Raw genomic sequence first — 22,920 nt, forward strand, 5'->3', positions numbered from 1 at the left:
ACATTCCCCCACCCACCTCCCCTCTGGCAACCGCCAGTTTGTTCTATGTAAGAATCTGTTTGTTTGTTTGTTTTGTTTTTTCTATTCCACATATAAGTGTTTATGAGGGAAGGGGTGGGTTTTTTTCTGGATTAGCTGTCCCCTCTCTGTGTTTCCTCACGACCCTGTGCTTCCTCCATTCCAGCACTTACCACACTGTTTCCGTAGCTTGTTTGCTTACCTATCTGCCCTGCTACACTGTAAACTTCTACAGAGAAAAGACTGTCTTATTCACTAAAGTGTATGCCATGGTGTGCGTGGCACACAGTAGGACACACACACACACACACACACACACACACACACACTTTTTTTAAAAAGAACAGTTGAATGTTACTGAAGAAATGAGTGGATGACAGCCCCACTGTACTGAAGCCATCACTCCGGAGAACCACCACCCCCCCTTTAGCAGGTGTGCACAGAGTTTGAATGAAAGAGCAGTTCAAAGGAGGGTCAGTATGTCAGAGAATTTCTGAAGAAGCATTCCACGTCCATCCCTCACTGGGTGCCCGTCTATACACAAATACAGTAAATGTTCATTTCTCCAAAATCCAAATAAACAAAAAGCTCAAATAGTTAAGGAAAATTATATTCAGTTTTTATGAGAAAAGACGTGGTATAATAAACATTTAGTATCTCAAATTTGCTTATTTATTTATTTGTTATATAACCCTTCATTTACAAAGGCTTTAAGGTGATTTGTGAGAACACATCTAAAACAATTAGAAAAGTACAAGTAATACATAGTAAATGAGGACCAAGGAGAATGCTAATTAGAACATGTTAGGTGCCCAGTAAATGTTTGGTGAATGAATGAATAAGGAATGAGTGAATGAATAAAAGGTCAAGGTCAGAGAAGAAAGCAGAATGGATATATCAAGGTTCTTCTAGGAATAACTGATATTTATTGAGCATGGCCTTGTGTTTTAAGTCATTTAATTCTCAAACCAACCTTAGGAGGTCAATGGTATCTATAACCTCACTTTAGAGGTGGGAAAACAAAAGGCCAAAGAAGTTAAGTAACTTGCCCAAGGTCACCCAGCTAGTAAATGGCTGAGTCAGAATTTGAACCCAGAACCTTTACTCCTCATCGGCCCAAGTGGGCCATGTAGTAGTTTCCTACTGTGGGGGAGAGGAGGGATATGTGTTAACACAACCAGTGCTAACTTCTCTTCTGCTAAGAAGAAATTGATAATATTCATAGAGTGGTTTATAGTCTTAATTGATCGGCACAGCAATCCTCATCCTAAAGAAGAGGACTCCGAATGTCAGAGAGGCTAGTCATCTTATTGAAGACCCCACAGCTAAGTCAAAGTGAGAATTAGAACCCTGTGCTTCTGGGTCCACACCCTGCAGCTGAAGTTGTGAGCTGGTTTTGGCCGAGCTGTTGTAATTAGACCTAGCAGGCCTGGAAATAACTTCCATGTCATCCAAGAGATGGTTTTTGGAAAAATTGGTAATGCACATATAGAATCACAATGGAAATAACTCATTACCCAGGTAAAAGTTTATTGTATTTTCAGCTTTCAAGCTTATAGATTTAATTTTCTTCAGATGTTAGAGTCTAAACGTGACATTGCTCTGCTAGCAATAAGGTCAGCTTTCTGGAAGGCAGAACTTTAAAAACAGCGAATTAAATATGGATTTGTCTTCCTTTTAAGAGGGAAAGAGATCTTAAAAAAAAAAAAAAGAAAGAAACAAAAAAAGGCCTCTAAGATTCTAAATAGTCTACAGATATATAGGAAGGAGTAGAAGATGTGTTGGAGAGGATAGGGGACCAAAGAGTAGCGTGGGGGAGTTGGTACAAATGGGAGACCCACAAGACACTGTCCTTTCTGGGCCTTCTGGTGAAATGAAAAGAGCATTGACCGGGCGGCTAGACAGCAGGCTGTTGCTCATCCTGGCTCTCTGGACCTTAGGCTGGTCACCTACCATCCTAGACCCCGTTTCCTCTTCTGTAAAATGGTGCCCTCCTAAGCCCAATACTCCATGCGTCTGTGACGTGAAGTGCATCAAAACATCCTTCCTTTGTTCTTTATGGAATGCTGATAGCTGTAGTCCGTGTCCAGAACACGTTGGGTGGAAGGAGCCTCAAAAACAGCCTTGCACATTTTGCTACTGTCGCTCCTTCTAAGATATTAACCTCGGTGACCTGAATTAATTCTTCCTTCTTCCTCTTTTACCCCCTCCTCCGACTCCACATATAGTAGCCCATTGTGCACAAGTTTTCTCCTACGATTTTCCGTCCATCTTAGAATTATGTGTACCTCCAAGCCGTGCTAAATGGGACCCTTGATTACAATAACGGTTGCCAGTGCCCCCCCTCACGTGGCTAAGCTAACAGTCCTGCTGTGATGTAACTTTGATTTCATGCCTTTGAAGGGTGGCTAATGCTACAAAGATCGCTTTGTATGAGACCCCAACGGGCTGGAAGTTTTTCGGGAATTTGATGGATGCGAGCAAACTGTCCCTCTGTGGAGAGGAGAGCTTCGGGACTGGTGAGTGCATGGCCCTGTGCTACCGTGCCCTTTCCTGTAAACACGACTTGAGGGGACTCTCTGACTGCTAAGGCGGGACCGAAATAGCACCGGTGGCTGATGTGTCCTAAATCAAAATGCAGTCTATTTATAACAACCCTGGCGAAATGTACACATTTGAAAAGCCGTGAGCCTGCTTAGCCGAGGAGGGCTAATTTTACTTCCAGAGGATCAGATCCACCGAGACAGGAAGTTTGGGGGGCATCGTCCCTGAGCCCGTAGAGATTAAACAGAGTGATAAACATGTGTTTCTTCCCTCCGTGGCCAAGGAAACCTTTATAAATGTTTTCCTTTCTGGGGAAGAAATACGGTGGAACGAGTCAGTTTTTCGTTTTTATTTAAGAGGAAGTTGCCGCACAGCATTAAATCTTTCTCTTGAACCGGCCCAAGTTTACTGTAGCAACAAGTTATGATTCATTAAGGTTAAATGGAAGGAGGCCCTTAGGGTAGAAGGAAGTTGCTAGGTGATCAAGAGATGAGAACCATGTCCTTGTCTGTGAGGAGGTCTGCAAAAATGGTTAGCGTGATGAGGGGAGGGGACGTGGTAGGCTGGGGGACCTTTTAGGACCCTTAGACCCTACCTTCTCTGCTCTCCCTCCTCTCTGCCTGTCCAAATGCTGACCGGAAGTCCTACTTTCATGACCTTCCCTACTGCCTCATCCTACCCATGTCAGTTTCTCACCTTTCTAACCCTCCGTTCAGGCTTGTGGCCCTTATCCATGTGTTGGTCTCCAGCCAGGTTACAAGGTACATCAACTGGCCGTATTTCTTCTCCTCTTAGTATTTTTACCCAATATTTTGAAATAAAAGGACTGATCTTGGTCCTTTAGTACCAAAGCAAAGCAAAGATTGAAATCTAACCTTCTGTAATTGCAACTGAGTTGCAATTCATACCAGGTTAATACGGATTTGAATACTGTTTTGAATAGCTGTTTGAATACTGCTTTTATTTCATTTCCTGCAAGTCCTGGGGTAGGGTGGGTAGAATGAGCTGGTAAATTTAATACACCTATATACAAAGCTCTAAGAAATGGAATGTCCTAGAGGGAGTGGCAATGCTCCTTGGTAATGAATTGACTTGATAGAATTGAAGGATGTAAGAAAGATGGATGAGTCTTGGGACTGAACAGTGTCCACAAAGAAGACTCAGTGGTTTCCCAGCATTCTGTGTCTTCAGTCAGAGAATACAATGCCACTGCTTAGCCTTGTCCTACTTCATAAAATATGGATGATGCCGTCTTACTCAGTGGGATACCAGATGAATGTACATGAACCTGTGAGGTGGTCGTATTCTATGAAATACCACCCCCCTCAATGTTATTAAGTGCAGGCTTGCTTTCAAGCATTCTTTTTTATGGACGAAGCTGTCTTTGAAGGCAGGGACCATGTCTTAATCTTTGGTTTGCTAATCCCCTGTATCTGTATCAGTGCTGAACAGAGCGAAAGGGAGAAAAGTTTAGAACAAGGTTTCCCAGGGTGTTTGGGTGTCTGGAAAGATACTAATTCCAGGAAAGGGTTCTGAATTCAACAGATATTGGGAAACTTGGAACACAGCTCTCTGTCTTGGATATTCATAATGATATTAGCATTCAAAGATTCCGAAACATTCTACTGTAAGGGATCCTGTTTGTACAGTTTTACCTAAACAGTTAGCTGCATCTCTCTCTGTCTTTGTGTGTGTGTGTGTGTGTGTGTGTGTGTGTGTGTGTGTGTGTCATATCTAGTGACATCTTGCCCCGTAGATCCATGTGGGAAGCACTGGGCAAGGTGGATGCCAAGCCTGGAGCCATTAGGAGTCCCTGAGTGGACAGGCTGGGAACACACCTGGAGAGCATACCACAAGGGGCTCCTCTCACATGACAGGGCTTGACCTACTGCAAAGCAGCTTGCAGGTCCTCTCCTGTCCAGGCTACCCATCCTTAGTCCTCCCGCTCATTTCTCATTGTTTGTATGCCCAGCACCAGCTTCTCGGTGCTTCCAAGTTCACCAGTGCCTCTCCTAGATCAGGTCCAGAACTGAGCCCAAATCCGTGTGTGATCTAAAAAGTAAAGACTGGAGTGGGATGATTATTTCTAGAGAACCGGGCCCTCTGCTTTTTTGGAAATAACTTTCACTTATTTTAGCTTTCAGGGCATTTCGTAATACTGCTTAGCTCATATAATGTGGCTAATGAAGCCCCTTTAAGTTTTTACTCAGGAGAATTTGCCAAGAAAATTTGTCACTCATGTTACATTTGAGGGATTGATTTCTTTGAACCCAGACATTAGACTTTAAATTATTTCTTGTTAAAGTTTGTTCCTCTTTATTTATTCAGTTTATTCAAATACTAAGGGCCAACCGTGATTTATCTCCCCTTTGATATCTCCTTTATGCAAAGAGAGAATGCATCATGAGAATAATCCGTAAACTCTCTTTCTCTTTGAAAAAAAGAAAATTGTTCTGTAATGTTTCTGCCACATATGGTTCAAAAACCAAGCTGCATAGCTATGGGCCTCTACTGCTGTGAATGAGTAGCAGCTGAAGACATTTAAGTGAACTTCTAATCTCCTTGTTTATAGAGGAGTTAATTTCCACCTTCTAGTCCCTTGCTGGTGAGTGCTTCCCGCAGTTTCTTTACAGAGTTTCTCAGGGTGGACACTAGTGACTAAACAAGCTCTGTGGTTTTTCAATTCCGTAGTTTCGTTGAGTCCAGTGTCCTTTATTTCTGTATTTTTCCAGATGAGAGCAGGAGCAGTTTCTCGGGAAAGCCTCCCTAATCTTCCACTGTGGGTCCACTCCCCTTCCTATTGGTTCTCATGGCACACACACTTCTCCTTTTTTGCATATATTACAGCTGTCATTTTAAAATTACTTATGATTGCTTGATTAACATCTAGTTAATCTAGCCAGTGCTCCACTAGACTGTGTTATGTGAAAACAAGAATTACAGCTGTCTTACTCTCCATCATATCCCCAGATCCGCCTATAAAGGCCAGCGTGGAGTAGGAGCTCAGCAAACACTTGTTGAATAAATGAGTGAGTGACCACAGTATTCACCTGACACCCTCCAGTTAGACAAACAGAATCCTGGTGTTGGAAATGAAAAGACTTTCAAAGTCACTCGGTGTGATTTCCTGTGTGGTGTTGGAATCGTAGTTGGCAGGCAGTGCTGTTGGACTTAAACATACACCTCAGTGGAGAATCCTTACCTTACCCCTGTGGGGACTCAACACCATTCCCACTCTATAGTCCAGAGTCGGGTACCTAAGGTGTTTGTGAGAACGGATGAGCTTTTACAAAGGAAGAGAAGTTGACTTGCAAAGAGGTGCAAAGGAGTCAGACTTCAGAAGAACCAGCTCAGCAAACAAACCACTAGCATTTCAGAGCACAAGCCATAATATTACTCATGTTCCCAAGCATACATTAGTCTGTCCATGATGCAGAGACAGCCACGGCCTCTCAGGATCATCACAGCCACAAAGGCTGGGACTCTTCCTCACACATCAGCATTACAAATGTCGGGGTAAAGGGACTCAGAAATGGGCACCAGAACGAGACAGGCCGAACCTGTTATTTTTGGCTGATCTCACGGTTATTGGTATTGTTTCCCCCTGACTGTGGATGATGATATCCATGTTTACACACAATGGCAGAGGGTGGAAGTGGTGTTCTGTCCCATCTTGAATTTGTTGGGAAATTGGGAAGGAAATAGAACGTGAAGTCGCAGATAGAATAGAATGTCACTGCTTTTGAAACTTCCTCAGGAAAATGGGGGGCTTGGGAAAGGGATAGAAGACCTTTGAAGATGAACCTGGTATGTAGAAATATGCCAGTAAATTATGATCTGGCCAGGTCTGGAGGTTAGTGAAAGTTTTTCCTGCTGCATCTTTAAAAGGCTTTAGCGATGATGTGTGCTGTAGGAGTGATGACTTAAAGAAGTTCAGCATTGATGCTTTGCAAATTTCTCTTAATTGTAATTTCTTAGGAAAAGGTTTTCATGTTTGTAGGTCTTTGCATTGACTCGTTCCTCCAATGTTTATTGAACTTTAACCATATCCCAGATACTGAGCGAGGCTCTGGGGGTACGATGGGTATGGTCTCATGCAGGGCCCTGTAGAATCCACATTTGGGGCAAGAAGTCATCAGACCCTGGCCAGGTAATTACAAGTATACAGAGTGATTGATGGTGACATACAGGGGGCCCTGGGAGCTTTACCGGCAGGGCATCTAACCTGGTTCTGTCATGTCGGGAATCCGATTTTCTGTCTGGTTCTCTGCACATTCTGATTTGCGCAGCTTTTGAGTGTATTTTCCTGTAGGTGAGGTGGCTGTGGGAAAATTAGAACAGCCCGTCTCTGGAGAGTTCCCAGACAGAATACCACACTAAAACTAGGCTGAGAACCTAATTATAACTAACTCAGTTAAACTATTACCTGCATGTCTGTCTCCCTCCCCTGTATGTCTGTGCTCATCTGTGAGGGCAAGTAACATGTCTTACACATCTTGGTATTTTCTCATGTACTTGGAACATGGTGGACACTGATTCATAGTTGTTGAGCACATGATGGAGTTTGGGTTACGACACGGCTCCTGCCCGTCAGGCTCCAAGGACCCAGTTCCAGGGGAGTCACAAGGCAATACAGGGTTCATTGCTAAAGGGAAAGTCTGGTGGTGGCTGGGGGAGAGGCCCTGAAGGTTGGAGTGATCTGGAACAGGCTTCCGGAGGAGCTTACCTCTCCTTTCAGAGTAAATTCATTTGTGCCATAAAAGCCAAAGAGGACAAGACTGCAGACAGAGCAGGTCTGCTGGACCTCCAACCCAGTCAGCTAGGGTCTGACCACTCCTGGGGCAAACCCTTATTGATGTTTGATATGCAGGCATCAGCCCAGGATACACCTCAGAGTTGAGGTGGAGTAAGAACAGACAGGTAGGATGGAGTAGGGGTGAGCATGGAGGGCAACAAGAAAGCCATCCTGGTTTGGGGTGAAGTGGAAAGTAATTGCAGGAGATGTTAGCCAGGCTAATAGGTGATATATGGAGTGGAAATTTTCAGGCAGAGAGAATATCGTGTTTAGAAGACCAAAAGGGAGGGGTGCCTGCATGGTGCAGTTGGTTTGAGCATTTGACTCTTGCTTTTGGCGCAGGTCTGATCTCGGGGTCATGGGATCGAGCCCTGGGTTGGGCTCCATGCTCAGCACAGAGTCTGCTTGTGTTTCTCTCTCTTCCTCACCCTCTGCCTCTCCCCTTACCCTCTCTCTCTTAAATGGGTAAAATAAATCTTTAAAAAAAAAAAAAAAGAAAAAGAAGAAGAAGACCAAAAGGGAGCTAAAAATGGGGAGAGAGAGAAAGATAGAAAGACATGACAGCCAGATGCAAGTGTATTCAGACAACTCCGTGTAGCTCTTCTTCAGTTGCCACTGCCCCATCCTCAGACCTGTCACCTGGCAGAGGCAGGCGCCCGGGCACTCCCAAGATGCCTAGACTGGTAAATGGAAACTAATCCCCAAACTGTTAGCTTTTGGCTCCCTCAGCAAGCGTTGACATTTTTCTTGGCCGAGGCCTGGAATATGCCCTGACCGAGCGGAGGGTATACTTACCACAAGGTGCTGATTAGGCCGAAGTCAAGTGACAGGTGTTTGAAGACGCTGAAGGGGCAGAATTCCCAGGCATTCAGTTAGTCCCTGAGCTGGACCGAGTATGAAGAGACCGAGTGCAAAGCCCACCACTGCCTTTGTGTTAGATAGGGCTAGGGGTGCCTGCTGGCGGTGTTTCTCTTTCCTCACAATTATGGGAGCCTGGCTTCTTTTCCCTTTTTTAAATTAAAAGAAATGATAGCAGTAATTCACATTCATAATGGGAAAATTAGATGAGGAAGAAGAGGAAAACACTGTAATGCCACTGCCCGGAGAAAAGAATGTATTGGGTTATATTCCATTTTTATCACCAATGTGTACATTTAAGAGCCATTATTTTTGAAAGCTTAATAAAGTAGTGGAAAGCCCTCATTTCCCCCCCAAAATTTCTTATTTTTCCCTTATCCATAATGATAATTTGCATTTGTATAGTACTTAGCAGTTAATAAATATTTCTACCCTCTATCACGGTAAAGTCTTACACAGTTGTGTGAGAAGGGTAACATTATTCCCATTTTGCAGTCAAGGAAACTGAGGCTTGGAAAAGTTAAGCTAAATAACAGAGTTTTAGATTCTGGTTTCATGACTTTTTTTTTTTTTTTTTAAAGATTTTATTTATTTATTTGACAGAGCGAGTGAGCGAGCAAGAGAGCACAAGCGGGGGGTGGGGGGGGGGGGCAGCAGAGAGAGAAGAAGAAGCAGGCTCCCTGCCGAGCAGAGAGCCTGATGCAGGACTCCATCCCAGGACCTCCGCGATCATGACCTGAGCTAAAAGCAGACGCTTAACTGACTGAGCCACCTAGGCACCCTGAGGTTTTATGACTTAAATACAAGCAACTTCCAATGAAACACAATTGCCATGACTACAATAGCAACATCTTTAGAAACATACACACATCCGCCATTGCCTTTTTTTTTTTAACTTGTAACTTGTCCTCATTCATCAGAATCCTAAAGAAAATGAAATGTACCTGGACTTTGGGGGCACCTGGGTGGCTCGGTCGGTTGAGCATGACTCGTGATTTCAGCTCAGGTCATGATCTCAGGGTCCTGGGATTGAGCCCCATGTTGGGCTCCACACTCAGCGGGAAGTCTGTTTGAAATTCGCTCTGCTCCCCAACTTGTTCTAGCTGTTACTCTCTCTCTAAAATAAAAGAAGTAAATCCTAAAAAAAAAGAAAAAAGAAAAAAGAAAAGAAGTGTACCCAGACTTTCTGAGTAGTAGAGTTACCTAGAGTTTTGATTACATGAAGGTGGTTGGTAAGAGTAGTAAGAAGTTCCAGAGACTAGGGATCTTGCAGATGGAATAGAATATTTGTGCATGTTATCCAAGACAGATATTTGGTTGATGGTATTAGATGTGTGATTCAGTTATCTCTGAGTAACTCCGTCAGAATTGGTTAAGATCTCTAGATTTTATTTTCTTTTCTGTATAAAAGAAAAAGCAGAATTCTTTACTTAGAACAGGAAAAACACAAAGGACACTGGCCCTTATGCTTTCAGTCTAGCCTAAATAAATAAATAAATACAAAATAAGAAAAAGAGAAGAAAAAGGAAGGAAGGAAGAAAAATACCCATGGGAGCATAGACAAATAATTTCAAGCTGTGTACTTCTGTCATGAATTCTCAGTATTTCAGGGAAGCTGCCAGAATCTTGCTGCTCAGGGTGAACTATCGCCAAAACATCATTTGCAAATGCTGTAAGGGCCAGAGAGCTCATTGCTGTTCCTTGAGATAGCAATACAGGCAAATAAAAGTCCATAGATCATGAAATTCGATAAACCAAGAATTTGTTACATAAAGTGCTATGTAAAAGTATTGCCCAACATCTCCAGGTCTGTCAGCTTCCAGGTTCTGAGAACTGTGGTTTCTGAAAGTGGTATCTTATTGAAGAGAAGGTCTTTTGAAGGAAAAAAAATGTATGATTTTTGAGCCAAAAAGAGAAAGAAAAAATGTAGTAGATTAATTAACCGATAAACTCATTCATTGCACTCCTTAGTTGTTAAAGTACTCAGTGTGCTATTCTAGTCACCAGACTTCATTATAAGGATAAGTAAAAGATGTCTCTTAAGAAATAGGTGAGAGGGGCGCCTGGGTGGCTCAGCGAGTTAAAGCCTTTGCCTTCAGCTCAAGTCAGGATCCCAGGGTCATGGGATCGAGCCCCCTGCATTGGGCTCTCTGCTCGGCGGGGAGCCTGCTTCCCCCTTCCCCACCCCCAACCTGCCTCTCTGCCTACTTGTGATCTCTCTCTGTCAAATAAATAAATAAAAATCTTAAAAAAAAAAAAAAAGAAATAGGAAAGGAACGGGGTGAAAGGCTCATAAATCGGTAGAGGGTTTGAGCGGGTCCCTATGAGGGAAGGAAGAGAATGTAGCTCGTAACTGCCTAGGGGAGCTGGGTACTAGTCCTAGACTGGAGAGGACATTTGAATTGGGTTTAGAAGGATGAAAAGAGGAAGAAAACAAACTTCACTCATGCCTACTACGTAGCCAGCATTGTGAGACACTGATGTTCTAAGAAGAATAAGACCCAGTGGGAAGTCAAGAAGGGTGCACAGGCACTTGAAGAGTTAAGGCATGATGATGTGCAAAGCCTTGTGGGAGAGGGTTTGTACTGAGTCCTATTCAGGAGTCAGAAAGTAGCGCTCATTATGGTCCATGTGTGGAGATTTTGTTCCGTTTTGTTTGGCTTTTAGAACAAGGAAATTAAGGACTGAGGAAAGTTGTGTCCTGTATCAGGTTCTTGGAAGAGTATCTCCATGCACATAAGCACATCCGGATGAGCCAGTGTGTTAGCTCTGGTAAAGATTTTAGCAGGTACCTTGGAGGGGGCAGATGTGCCATAGTTGACTTAACCAAACCCCTCTTGGTTAAAGAAAGATGCTCTGGATTGGAGTTGCTGGATCCACAAGTAGGTCCGTTTTTTAAGGCTTTGATACTTTTTGTCAAATTGGTCTCTGGAAGGTTGTACCTCTCCCGGCAGTGGCATACTGGAACCCCATTTCCCTTCTACCTCTCCTGATCCTAGATGTTCTCATTTTAAAATCTGTGGCCATTTGTCAAACAAGTAGCAGTTTCTTATTGGGCTTTTAACTTCAATTTGTTTCTTAAAAAATAATGCTACCTTCCTACGTAATTGGGTACCTATATGTATTCTTCAGTGATTGTTTATATCCTTGGGCTATTTTTCTATTGAAGTTTTGCTTTTTCCTTATTAACATGTAAATTTTTTCTGTATTGAGGTACATTAAACATCTACTTTACGTTGCAAATTGGTTTTTTTTTAAGGTTTGCCAATGGCCTTTACTTTTACCTATAGTTATTTTGCAGATCGAAATGATAATTTTTTTAAAAGATTTTATTTATTTATTTGACAGACAGAGATCACAATTAGGCAGAGTGGTGGCAGAGAGAGAGGAAGGGAAGCAGGCTTCTTGCTGAGCAGAGAGCCTAAAGCAGAGCTCGATCCCAGGACCCTAGGGTCATGACCTGAGCCGAAGGCAGAGGCTTTAACCCACTGAGCCACCCAGGCGCCCCAATAATTTTTTTTAGTAGGCAAATACATAGATTCTTTTTTCTCTTATGAATTCTGAATTTACCTGTATTTGCCATTCCCAAGACTTAGACAATATATTTATATATATTTTCTATTTTATTTATATTGTATATATTATATTTATATATATATATATCTTTTATTTTTATATATCGTCAAGGACTTAAAGCTTTTCAGATTTTATATTTGAATGTGTAATTTACCTGGAAATCTTTTTGGTGTGGTGTTTTATAGGGGAAAAAACTGAATTTTTTTCCAACTGTCTAGCTAGATAGCTAAATACTACTTAAAAAGAAATTCCTCTTTTCCTACAGTCTTGAAGTAACACCCTTATCATATATCCAAGTCATATGCATGTTTAGGTCTCTTTCTAGCTGCCGTTTTTTGTACCATTTAGGCTGTCAGGCTTTTAATTATTGAGTATTTATAATGGTCATGTTCTTCTGTTGTTTGTATTTTTTCTGCTCACATTTATACTTTGTAATTGATATATCCAGTTCCACCAGATTATCCCTCTGACATTTTTATTGACATTTGCTGTAAATATCTAGATCACTTTGGGAAGTATCAACTTCTTTCCCATATTATGTTGCTTTGTTCCCTATGTGGTTCCTTCCATGTATTCAAGTTCCTCAGTCAAGTTTTATGACTTTTTTGATTGGGTCTCCATGTTTACTGTTGAGTTTATTCCCAAATGTTTTGGAGAAATCGTGTTTCTCAAAGCTGCTTGCTGCCCCCTGGCCAGGTTCTGATCATATCCGTGAGAAAGATGGACTCTGGGCGGTCCTCGCTTGGCTCTCCATTCTAGCCACCCGCAAACAGAGCGTGGAGGACATTCTCAAAGATCACTGGCAGAAGTACGGCCGGAATTTCTTCACTAGGTAAGTCCCAGCTCGGCTGGGGTACAGAGGTAGGGTGGGGAAGTGCGCTGAGAGAGTACTCATGTGTATAGATTTTTTTCCTGTTTCTCAAGTGATAATAAAACCCTAGTTCATCTAGCCTCTACAGATTGAGGGATTTTAAAATAATTCAATAAGGGTTGCCTTTTATGTTCGCCATAAAGAACAAGGCTTAAAAATTTTAGTTAATGTATTCAAAAGAAGAAATGTTTTGTAAGCCTTTTAAATGTACAGAGGTGGACATGATGATTGTGCTGGATTTGGACTCAGAAGAATGGAGTAGAATTTTATTTCTGCCCCTTAGTGAGTTGAGAAGGCATTGAACCTCTCTCTCTACCAGAAAACTGTCCTCATTTTCCTCATGTGTAGAAATGGTAATAACAGTCTGCCATCGAGTGAATTAAATGAAATATGAGTCTGAAAGTGTTTTATAAACTCTGGGACACTCAAAGTATGGAAACTTTTTTTTCCCCTGAAATTATGGAAACAATTATGCTTAGTCTAAATCAACTTTTCTGACTCATTAAAATAGGTCCCCAAAGGCTGCATACTTGTCAATACTTCATTCATTGATTCAATAAATATTGACTGTGTGCCTACTTTCTGCCAGGCACTGGGGATTGGGCAGTGAACAAAATACTTAGAGTACATAGTAATTCTTCTTTGGCATGCATACTTCTGTTTTTAAAAGGCACTAATTTTTTTTTTTTTTCAAGAAGTGCTTTTCACTAATTCCAACTTGCCTTTCCCCCAGTAAGTGTAAAAATCTAACAGAATTTTTCCCAGACCTCACTATTCTAATTATTGAAAGGAACTATGAGTAAAAGGGAGTAGATGAATTGCTGATCGGTAAAAAATGCATAGATATAATTTCTTTGGGCCTCAGTTGCCTTTTCTATAAAATAGGTGAGTTAAATTAGAGAATTTAAAAACTATGTCACAGATTGAATAGTCAGTCCACGGTCTCTGGATAGTCCCGTAAGAATTAAACCTTAAGCAACTCAGCCTCCTTTCTCAGAATACTTTTATCAACTTGAGTGAAGGCTGTTGCTGTCTTCCTCCCTCAAGTCATTCTTCTGAGGGCGGTCTAAGTAATAAGGTTCACGTGGTATCGCAGCAGTAGCCCTAGGAGCCACAGTAAGAATCTCTACTTTCCAAGAACCAGGAAAACCTGGTAATTCAGAACAGCAGTCATGGGCTCACTAGATTCTAGAGTGTCATGAAGGCAGGACCATGTCGGGTTCTGTGCTTCTGCTATCACTGAACACCTCACTCCTAATGACACCGTAAATATGCTTTGGATGAATAAATGAACGAGTTAACAAGTGAATAGTAACTAGAATGGAATAGGGTTAGAAGGTTTGTTCAGAGAAGAGGTCACTCTTGAATCAGTTAAAACTCCATTTAAAAACCATTTTAGGGGCGTCTGGGTGGCTCAGTGGGTTAAAGCCTCTGCCTTCGGCTCAGGTCATGGTCCCAGGGTCCTGGGATCGAGCCCCGCATCGGGCTCTCTGCTCATTGGGGAGCTTGCTTCCTCCTCTCTCTCTGCCTGCCCCTCTGCCTGCTTGTGATCTCTGTCAGATAAATAAATAAAATCTTAAAAATAAATAAATAAAAAATAAAAACGATTTTAACGTATTTGTATTAATTTCAGATAACTGCTAACTATTGCAAATCAAGTCCCTAGAACCTGCATTTCTAGTTCGTTAAGACACCATCATACCCTTCATCTACTTAACAGGAGTGCTAGGGATTGTTTTATGTCAGCCTCAAAACAGTTAGTGTTGAGGCAGCTGAGATTCTGTGAGATGAAGCAACTTGCTCCTAGTTGCCCAGTTAGTAAGCGGTAGAGGCTAGATTCATAGGTTGTTCCGATGCCAAAGTCCAGATTCTTTCCATCACACCCCTCTGTGCCTAGGATTTGTAGAACACTTCCCCCAAACACCCAAAGGTCACAGGCGGAAAGCACAGACACCTGGTTGTGATTTCTTGCTATTTATCACGTTAACTAGGGGAAAGAGCTGACTTCAAGATTAAGAGGACTGCTGTCCTTGATCCGTAGAATCCTGGAGCCTGAACAGGTTGGCCTTAACTCCCCAGTATTTCTCATGTCTCAGAGGGTGTCATCTTGCACATATCATGTTTGTTTCGCTATCGCAAATAAATACAGACTCTGCTTGAGCCTCTAAAAAATAACTCTCAAGAGGGTGTGTGCCACAAGGTCAAGAAAAGCCACCTGTCAGAGTCTTTAACCTCGTAAGAAAGAAGTCAGGAACAATTCTGGGAGTAATAATAATAATAGTCATAGAATTTCTTTTGTGATGATTTTTATTTATTTATTTTTCTGCTTTGATCCTTCTGTATCTACATCAGGCCTCCTCCGTCAGGGTGAACCCAAAGCACTTTGGACCAGAATCCACCCTCACTGAAAGGACAGAGCTGTTTTCAGATGTACAGAGTTAGGCTTTGGCCCCTTCTCTCTGGTCAGTGAAAACTTGGCCTCACTTTAGGAAGCTCCCGTGGAGACCGGAACGCTCTTGTGCCAAAAATCTCAGCAGCCGCAGGCAGGTCGCAGACTGGGAACTCTCCCAGCATTTATCCCAAAGAAGCTCCAGGAGTTTGAAAGAGAAGTGCTTGACTCATGTTCTTGATGCAGAGTCCTTGGGAGATAACCTTGCATTTAATTCTACCTCCTCAGGATGCGGTGATTAGATGTTAGAATCTTTCACAAGCCTTCTAGAACTTATTCTGTAGAAAAGCCAAGACGGGAGTTTTCTGCTTACTCAGAAGTTCCTGACCCTTCCCTGAAACCCTGCAAAGCCTTCCTCCCATCCCTGACCTGCTCCCTCCCCAGAGACGGACAGGCACAGCCTTTTGCCAGCTGCTTCTGCAGCTAGGGGGTTTGGGGCGGTGGGGGCAGGGGGAGGTCCAAACAGAGGGTGAAGGAAGTGGTGATCTATCTCGGGGATGATCCAAAGGGAGTGTGTGGGCCCACCTCTGTGACTTCTTGCAGGTACGATTATGAGGAGGTGGAGGCTGAGGGCGCCAACAAAATGATGAAGGACTTGGAGGCCCTGATATCTGACCGCTCCTTCGTGGGGAAGCAGTTCTCAGTGGGTGACAAAGTTTACACTGTGGAGAAAATTGATAACTTTGAATACAGTGATCCAGTGGATGGAAGCGTTTCAAGGAATCAGGTAGGAACAGATTTATGTGTATGGGAGAGAGGCCTCAGAGCTTCATCTCTGAAATCTCAAGGGAAAAAAGAAAAAGGCTGCTTGAGACTTTTTCTTCCCCTATTTTCTATTTCTATTCACCACCCTCCCTTCTTTTCCCCACAGTTGCCAGCTTTCTGCCGGGTCACACATGACTTGTAAATATACTCATAGGGGAAATGGGTTTTGCCCTGGTTCTGTGTACTCCCCGGTGCCCTCATTCTGGAATTCTTAGCCCCTGCTCCAGAGGGATTTTTTACATCCTCCAGAATTCCATGCAAGACGTTGTGTTGAATGCGTGTGCCGAAAGGAGCCCTAGAATCTGAAGCTGAAAAGGTGAACTACTGCCTTGATATCAGTCCCCTCTTTTTCTCTCAGAAGATGATAGCAGAATGCCGGCGGTGAGAGTGGCATTATCATAGACCTTTCTCTGGTGTGTTGTGATTTCTAAAAAAAAAAAAAGAAAGAAAAAAAATTGTTGAGGCATTCCGGACTTAGAAATGTTAGCTGTTACCGTCTGCAGCATGTGACGCGCAGCCAGTCCAGCTTGGTGGTGCGTGCATAGCAAGACATCACAGTTGAGAACCTGCATCATGTCTGCATGGAGACAGCTGTTAGGGTTTCCCTCGCCGGGTGCCAGGGAGCCAAGGCTGCAGGCTGGGTCGGCCCTCAGCCAAGCTTCTCACAGACACCCAGGGCCCAGGGTCTTCTCTCCTCTGGTTCACTGTTGTCACAGGATGAACTCGCCACTAATAATTTAGAAGCAGAGATAATAAAGAAGCAGATGAAAATTAATTTACAGGTTTCCAGTTTTCTTTTTCCTGATGGACCCAGATTTTTGGCCCAGTCCTTCTCAAGGTAGCTGACAGCTTTGAAGGAGGGAGACCGCAGGATTGATAAGAGTGTCTGTCTGGAGAGCGGGCAGTGGATGGATGGTTGGAGCATGGCCACAGCGACCCTGAGCACCAGGAGTCTCCATCCTCAAAATGCTGGCCCAGTGGGCTCTCTTCTCTATGCCTGTTCACCCCCCGTGAGAACTCTGGGTCTGGTACAGATGGTTGTAAGTGACGTCTGAGATAAAGAGAGGCTGAGGATAAAGTAAGAGGTGGGTAGGGAAGAGGGCAGGGTGGGGTCCACAGGATGGCAGGGCAGAAGTGTTTGTAGAGAAGCCTTCGGAGAGAAAATGGGCAATTAGGGAAAGTAACCCCCAATTCTGCGCTACACCTAGCATCTGTGAGGAGGGAGGGGGAGCTGAGGCGTGTGTGGGAAGGGTGTTGGTATGAGCACGGGTGCTGTTTGTTGCACTCTGTGAGGAAGAACCCAACAGCTTCATGTTCTATAATCAGGAAGTCTGAACATTTGGATGGAAGGGCGGGGAGGAGGAAGAATCCTCTGAAGTAGACCCAGCCTCTGCCATCAAGTAGAAAGACTTGAGAAGCTTCAAGTTGAAGCTGTGGGAGAGGCAGACCAACCTGGTATGTTTCTAGAAGCAAGAAATGGTAAATGGGAGTTAATGGTATCCTCCCCATGATGATGGAGTCAGGAAGGGACTGTGTGCCTTTCATCTGCTGTCTTCACTGCCAAATGGCACGATTAGACATGGCATGGGATTTGGTGACAAACAGCAGGGGAGGAGCAGTGTCTCTCCTTCTGGTTGGTGTCCAGCTTTGAAATTCTTTGTATAGAAAAATGACAGGCTCACGAGGACTAGGTCTCAGACCGTTGTCTTGCTGACTCTTCCTACCTCAGGTGACAGAATATGTACCTGAGAATCTTTAGCCTCAGTTCTCCTGAAGCAAGAACGTTATTGAGGATGAGAGATGCTGCCAGGGAGGAAAGAAGAAGGCGGCAGGCGGTTGGGGGCACGGGTTGGCATGGCACCCACATGGACCCCACTTTGAGTCCGCAGGAGTCGAGGGGAGAGTGATCGCTGGCTCCTGCTTGCTGGGATGGCAGTAGCTGGCTTCACATGCTGCGTGGGGCCTACTGTTTCCCGTTTGAGCCTCTCTGTTGGTATTCTGAGAGTTCTTCCTCTTCTGTGTCCGGGAATCTCTTCTGCTCTGGTTTCAGCCCATTCTGTCCATGTTTTCCTCCTGATCTGGGGATCAAATTTCTGTATCTAGCGACTTGTTTGTTTACTTATTTATTAGGCTTCAAACTGGAATGGTTAGGCTACAGGGGAGTGGAGAGAGGAGGGGAGGGCCGGCCTGGGTCATCCAGGACCCCTGCGCCCCGGATCAGATCCCCCACCTGACGCTGGGCACGCTTCTCCCCCTGTAAGCTCAGCCCCCTTGGGCGGGACGCAGTGACGGGCTAACCACAGCCGACTCCACGGGCTTAACTGCTGCCCTTGATCAAGGACCTGATCTTCCAGTGGATCACGTGCAGAGGAAATTCCATCTACAGACGAACCCCTTGTATTTGCCAGCCTTCAGTCTCCCTTCCAGCAGGTGGGGGACACATCTCTGCTTCCCTTCTCCAGGGCCTGCGGCTCATTTTTGCTGACGGTTCCCGCATCATCTTTCGGCTGAGTGGCACGGGGAGCGCGGGGGCCACGATTCGGCTGTACATCGACAGCTACGAGAAGGACATCGCCAAGATCTACCAGGACCCTCAGGTAATGCCCAGGCCCTGTGTCCTGACGAGTTAGTGCTTCCCATTAGAGGGAACAGTAGTGGTTTCCCTGAGTCTGTGTTACCACAGCCCGTTTCTCCGGTGGTCAAACACATGTGCTCAGTTTTCTCTATATGTTTCCTTCAGTACGTCATAACAACAGTGACAGCTAACCATAAGCTCAGCATGTTCTCTGTTCTAAACCCATTACCCAAGCGGATATACTCACTGAAGTCTCAGATGAGGTAGCTCCCATTCTTGTCCCTACCACAGATGAAGAAACAGGCAGAGAAAGGTTAAGTGGCAGCTCATAGGATCACGTGCCTGGTGAGCAACAGAGTCAGGAAAACTAATCTTTAAATAAGCCCCTCTTCTGGCGTTCTGGTCTGTCACTGGTCATTTGCTATTCTGCTTGGTCTGATCGCCTGTTCTGGAAGAGCACACGCTGGTTCCAGATTTGGTGGCGGAGCAGAGTCTCATGACCCAGCAACAAAGGTCAATATGGAAGAGTCTGCAGACTGGCAGCCTGGTGTTTTGGGCTCCCAGACCTACCCAGGGGATCTCCAGTAGTACGTCAGAGTGAGGAGGGACCCTGGAGGCAGGGGTAGGGTGGAGAACTTAGAGGACAGCCACCCCAGGGGAGGAGCCGAGGGGAGACAGTGACACACAGGGGAATTTCACCTTGTTTGTTCCTCACACAATGGTCTTGACAGATGTTCCTCCACCAGAGTTGCACGGCCAAAAAAGTGTAGGAGCTGTTGTGGCCCATTAACCCCTTCTTCAGGATTCATAACACACTTGGCACCTTACGGGCTCTGAGAAAACTCACAGCGAAGACGCCTGTTTGAGTGGCATTTCACCATGCTTATTCTACTAAGCCTTTTTCCTTTTAACACCTAATTAAAATCCGAGGAAACTCATTTGGAAAGCCTTGGCATAGCGGTTTTGAGAATAAAGTTTAGATGTAGAAAGGTCTTGCTTTCAGTCCAGTTTCTGCCACCTGAGTAGTAGCCGTGTGTCTGCGGGCAAGTGGTTTCCGTGCTCTGAGCCGTGGTTTCCTGGTAGAGTAGTTCCTACCGCTCCGAGGTATTATAGGGATTTAAGGAGACAAGGGATGCGAAATTCGAAATGCTGCGCCTGGCACATAGGATTAGCTTTTGAGAACGTGTGGCTCTTAGAGTCAAGAGGAGGCTTCACTTTTACATACATATATATATTTTTTATCATGTCCAGACTCCAGGTTCAATTATTGCAAGATCTCTGTCGTGCTGTAGGTGTCCCTAAAACTTAAACCAAAGGCAATGGTGTCTGCGTTGTAGACCCACAGAATAATAGAGCAGGAGAAAAAGAAGGGAATTGTGTTTTTTTGCCCCAATACCAGGCATGTTGTAGACATTTATGAATGAGTGAAAGATAAGTTTCTTTGAACCATAGTTGTCAGGAGGTGGGGGGGGGTGAGGAGGGCAGTGGGAGGGGCCTGAAGAGTGTGAGGTGACCACAGTGCCTAGATATATCACCATTCCAACCACGAGAAGCCTTCCCTTACTCTGGAGCTGCTGGACCTTTGCCTCAGCACTTTCGGGGACTGTTGGCACCCCTAGGGGAATGGCAAGTGCTGTGCTCAGTGCGTGGAGTTGCTTCTCCCGCTTTCAGCGAGGAATCATGAGTTGGTGGAGATTAAGATGAGGGAAAGCAACAGTGGGCAGTAGGAAATGAACTGCTCTTGGCTCTGCCCTTGGGTCATTTGGTTAAATCACTTCATCTTTTTGGATCTCAGTTTTCTCATCTGTAGCGTGGGCAGTTTAGCTAGATAAGTAAGTGGTTTTTAAAAATGTTTTCATTAAAAAAAATTAAAAATTATTTATTTTTATAAATATATCCTGCAACAGCAGAATTCTTTTCTTTTTCCCCCTGAGTGAGAAGTAGTTGGAAGGTAGTGTTGTTGCATTTTGCAAAGATCTCTTTGGGGACAATGTGGGCGGCAAATTAGAGGATGCGGAAGTAGAAGGACCATTGTTCCAGGTGAGAAAGAGAAAGTTGATTTAGCGAGATCGATGGCCCAGGTTGGAGAGAAATGGTGCCCGTTGAGAGATGTATAGAAGGTAAAAACTACTTACGTTTGCTAATAGATTAGACAAGGGCAATGTGGGAGGAGAAGGCGTCAAGAGTAACTCGTCGTTGTTCATTAAGTTTAGATGTTAGGCTGTGTTGTTGAGTCACCAAGATGGGGAATGCTGGAAGCCGATTTTAGGGAAGGAACACTTCTCTGTGCTTAGACTTGCAGAGTTTGAGGAGCCTTTGGGATGTGGGAAGAGGCAGTCAGACACGTGGGTCTTGGAGGCCATCTGAGGGCTGGAGCTCCGGATCTGTGTCTAGAGAAAGTAATGGAAAAGGTTCTCTTTTTGTCTCCCTCAGGTCATGTTGGCCCCCCTTATTTCCATCGCTCTGAAGGTGTCCCAACTCCAGGAGAGGACGGGACGCACTGCACCCACCGTTATCACCTAAGAAGATAGGCCAGTTGCGGTACGTCCCTCTGCCTCAGGACCTCCAAGTCATCTGATTGAAGAGCATGGACAAACAAAATGTATCCACCCAGGCTTCTTAAGATTTGGTTTTTCCACTAACCAGCTGTTGATGACTGGCCCATTAGTGTGACAGGGCCAGCTGAGATGCCATGTGGGCAAGAGGACCTAGGGGCTTTTACTAACGTCACTCCGTGTTGTGCCCTTAAGCCCTGCTGCTGTGCAGGTGTTTGTCTCCCAAGCACCTGCTCCTGTTCACTACAATGTGGGATGGAGGCTGAGTAGGAGCCAGTGAGGCCATTTCTCATGCTTAGGTTGTCCCAGTGAAATGACAGTGCAAGCTCATTTTTCTTTGGTGAATTCCTCCCCCGTTCACTGTTTACATGTGTTCCAGCAAAATCCAATTTCTGGTGCCTTCTCTCCAATCAGTTCTTTCCTCAGAGTGAGACGTACTTGTCTACAGATGTCTGCCTTGTTTTTGCGACATAGTCCCACACAAATATTGTGGGATATTAAAGCAAAATAAGCCACTATTTCTTGATGTCTTTTTTTTTTTTTCTTAACTGCAAAATGCTCTTCACTATAAGAAAGAAAATACTTTTTTTTTTTTTTTAAGAAGATACTGTATTCTGTTTGGATGTCCTAACTAGAAGACAAAATGTTCTCTGCACTAGGTTTAAAATCCTTGTACTCAAGAACTGTGATTTCAGATCTTAGCAGAGTCAACTGAGCCCTGGATTCATCCGAAGTAGCTTGCTTTATATAAGCTCATCTTGGTTAATTTGGAATGAGGGAAAGCTAGAGATTTTCAGGAGATTTTTCCCCCCCAGGAAATATTAAATAGCAAAGTGCGGCCATGTGCCTTGTGGTGTTGAGATACCGTAATGCATATTGAGGGAACAGGGAGGGGCAGCACTCTCAGAAGCTGAAAGTAAGATGACCAGCATTTGGCTGGATATCTTGAGTGCATTGACATCTTACTCGTCTTAGAACAATTTCATTTTATTTTAAAGATTTTTGGTTTTTTGAGAAAAAGAGAGCATGAGCACGGGCAGAGGGAGAAGCAGACTGCCCTGCTGAGTAGGGAGCCCGATGTGGGCTCGATCCCAGGACCCTGGGATCCAGACCTGAGCCAAAGGCAGACACTTAACCAACTGAGCCATCAGGGTTCCCCAACTTAGAACATTTATATTCAATCCATGAGTGTAATGTAGTAGTTAAACACATAGGTTTGGAAGCCAATAAACATGAGTTTGAATCCAGCTTGGGCCTTTGAGTCACTTTTGAATACATTCTCAGTATCTTGAAAATCAGGATGAAGGGGTGCCTGACTGGCTCAGTCGCTGGAGTTGTGACTCTTGATCTCAGGGTCGAGTTCAAGCCCCTCATTGGACGTGGAGCCTACTAAAAAAAAAAAAAAATGTAAAAAAATAAAATCAGGATGAAAATAGTTCCTACTTTATGGGGTCATCAAGAACATTCAGTGAGTGGACCTGTGCACAGCAGTGGGCCCTTATCTAGCTCATGGTACATTGTCAAGTGAGCAGGAACTAGGATTATGCTTATCATACTGTTTCTAGATTTTAAAGTATTAGGAAGACAAAACTGTAACACTAATATTTGTAATGCATTTAATGCTTTGCAGGGCATTTCCACAAAGTCCCCTTGCTGTATTCCAGAGAGGCAGCTCAGGTCTGTACCCCTCCTCCACCCAGGTGGACAGGGTCTCTGGGGTAAGATTTCCAATGTTGCCGGTTGACAAGGGGGGTCTAGGCCAGCAAACAGAACTGAGCTCTCACAAAGATGAGAGGAAGATGAGTATTTATTGAACATTAGATGCCAAACATTGTTGAGTGCTTTCCATACACTCTTTACATGCTCCCAGTCACTCTAGATACTCCCAGTATTCCCATTTTACAGATGAGGTCT

At 44.2% G+C, this 22,920-nt stretch overlaps 1 protein-coding gene across 1 annotated transcript in view; it reads left to right on the forward strand.

Annotated features, from left to right (window-relative positions):
* PGM1 (phosphoglucomutase 1) overlaps window positions 1–21,524 on the forward strand; it is a 62,132-nt gene extending 40,608 nt beyond the window's left edge. Inside the window, exons 7-11 of the mRNA XM_059374982.1 lie at window positions 2,422–2,537; window positions 12,488–12,623; window positions 15,655–15,838; window positions 18,339–18,473; window positions 20,885–21,524. Coding sequence (XP_059230965.1) covers window positions 2,422–2,537; window positions 12,488–12,623; window positions 15,655–15,838; window positions 18,339–18,473; window positions 20,885–20,974 — 661 coding nt within the window. The 3' untranslated portion in view covers window positions 20,975–21,524. The remainder of the gene's footprint in view (window positions 1–2,421; window positions 2,538–12,487; window positions 12,624–15,654; window positions 15,839–18,338; window positions 18,474–20,884) is intronic.
* The last annotated feature ends 1,396 nt before the right edge of the window (window positions 21,525–22,920 follow it).

This window comes from Mustela nigripes, chromosome 14, assembly GCF_022355385.1.
Source record: "Mustela nigripes isolate SB6536 chromosome 14, MUSNIG.SB6536, whole genome shotgun sequence".
Taxonomy (NCBI): Eukaryota; Metazoa; Chordata; class Mammalia; order Carnivora; family Mustelidae; genus Mustela; species Mustela nigripes.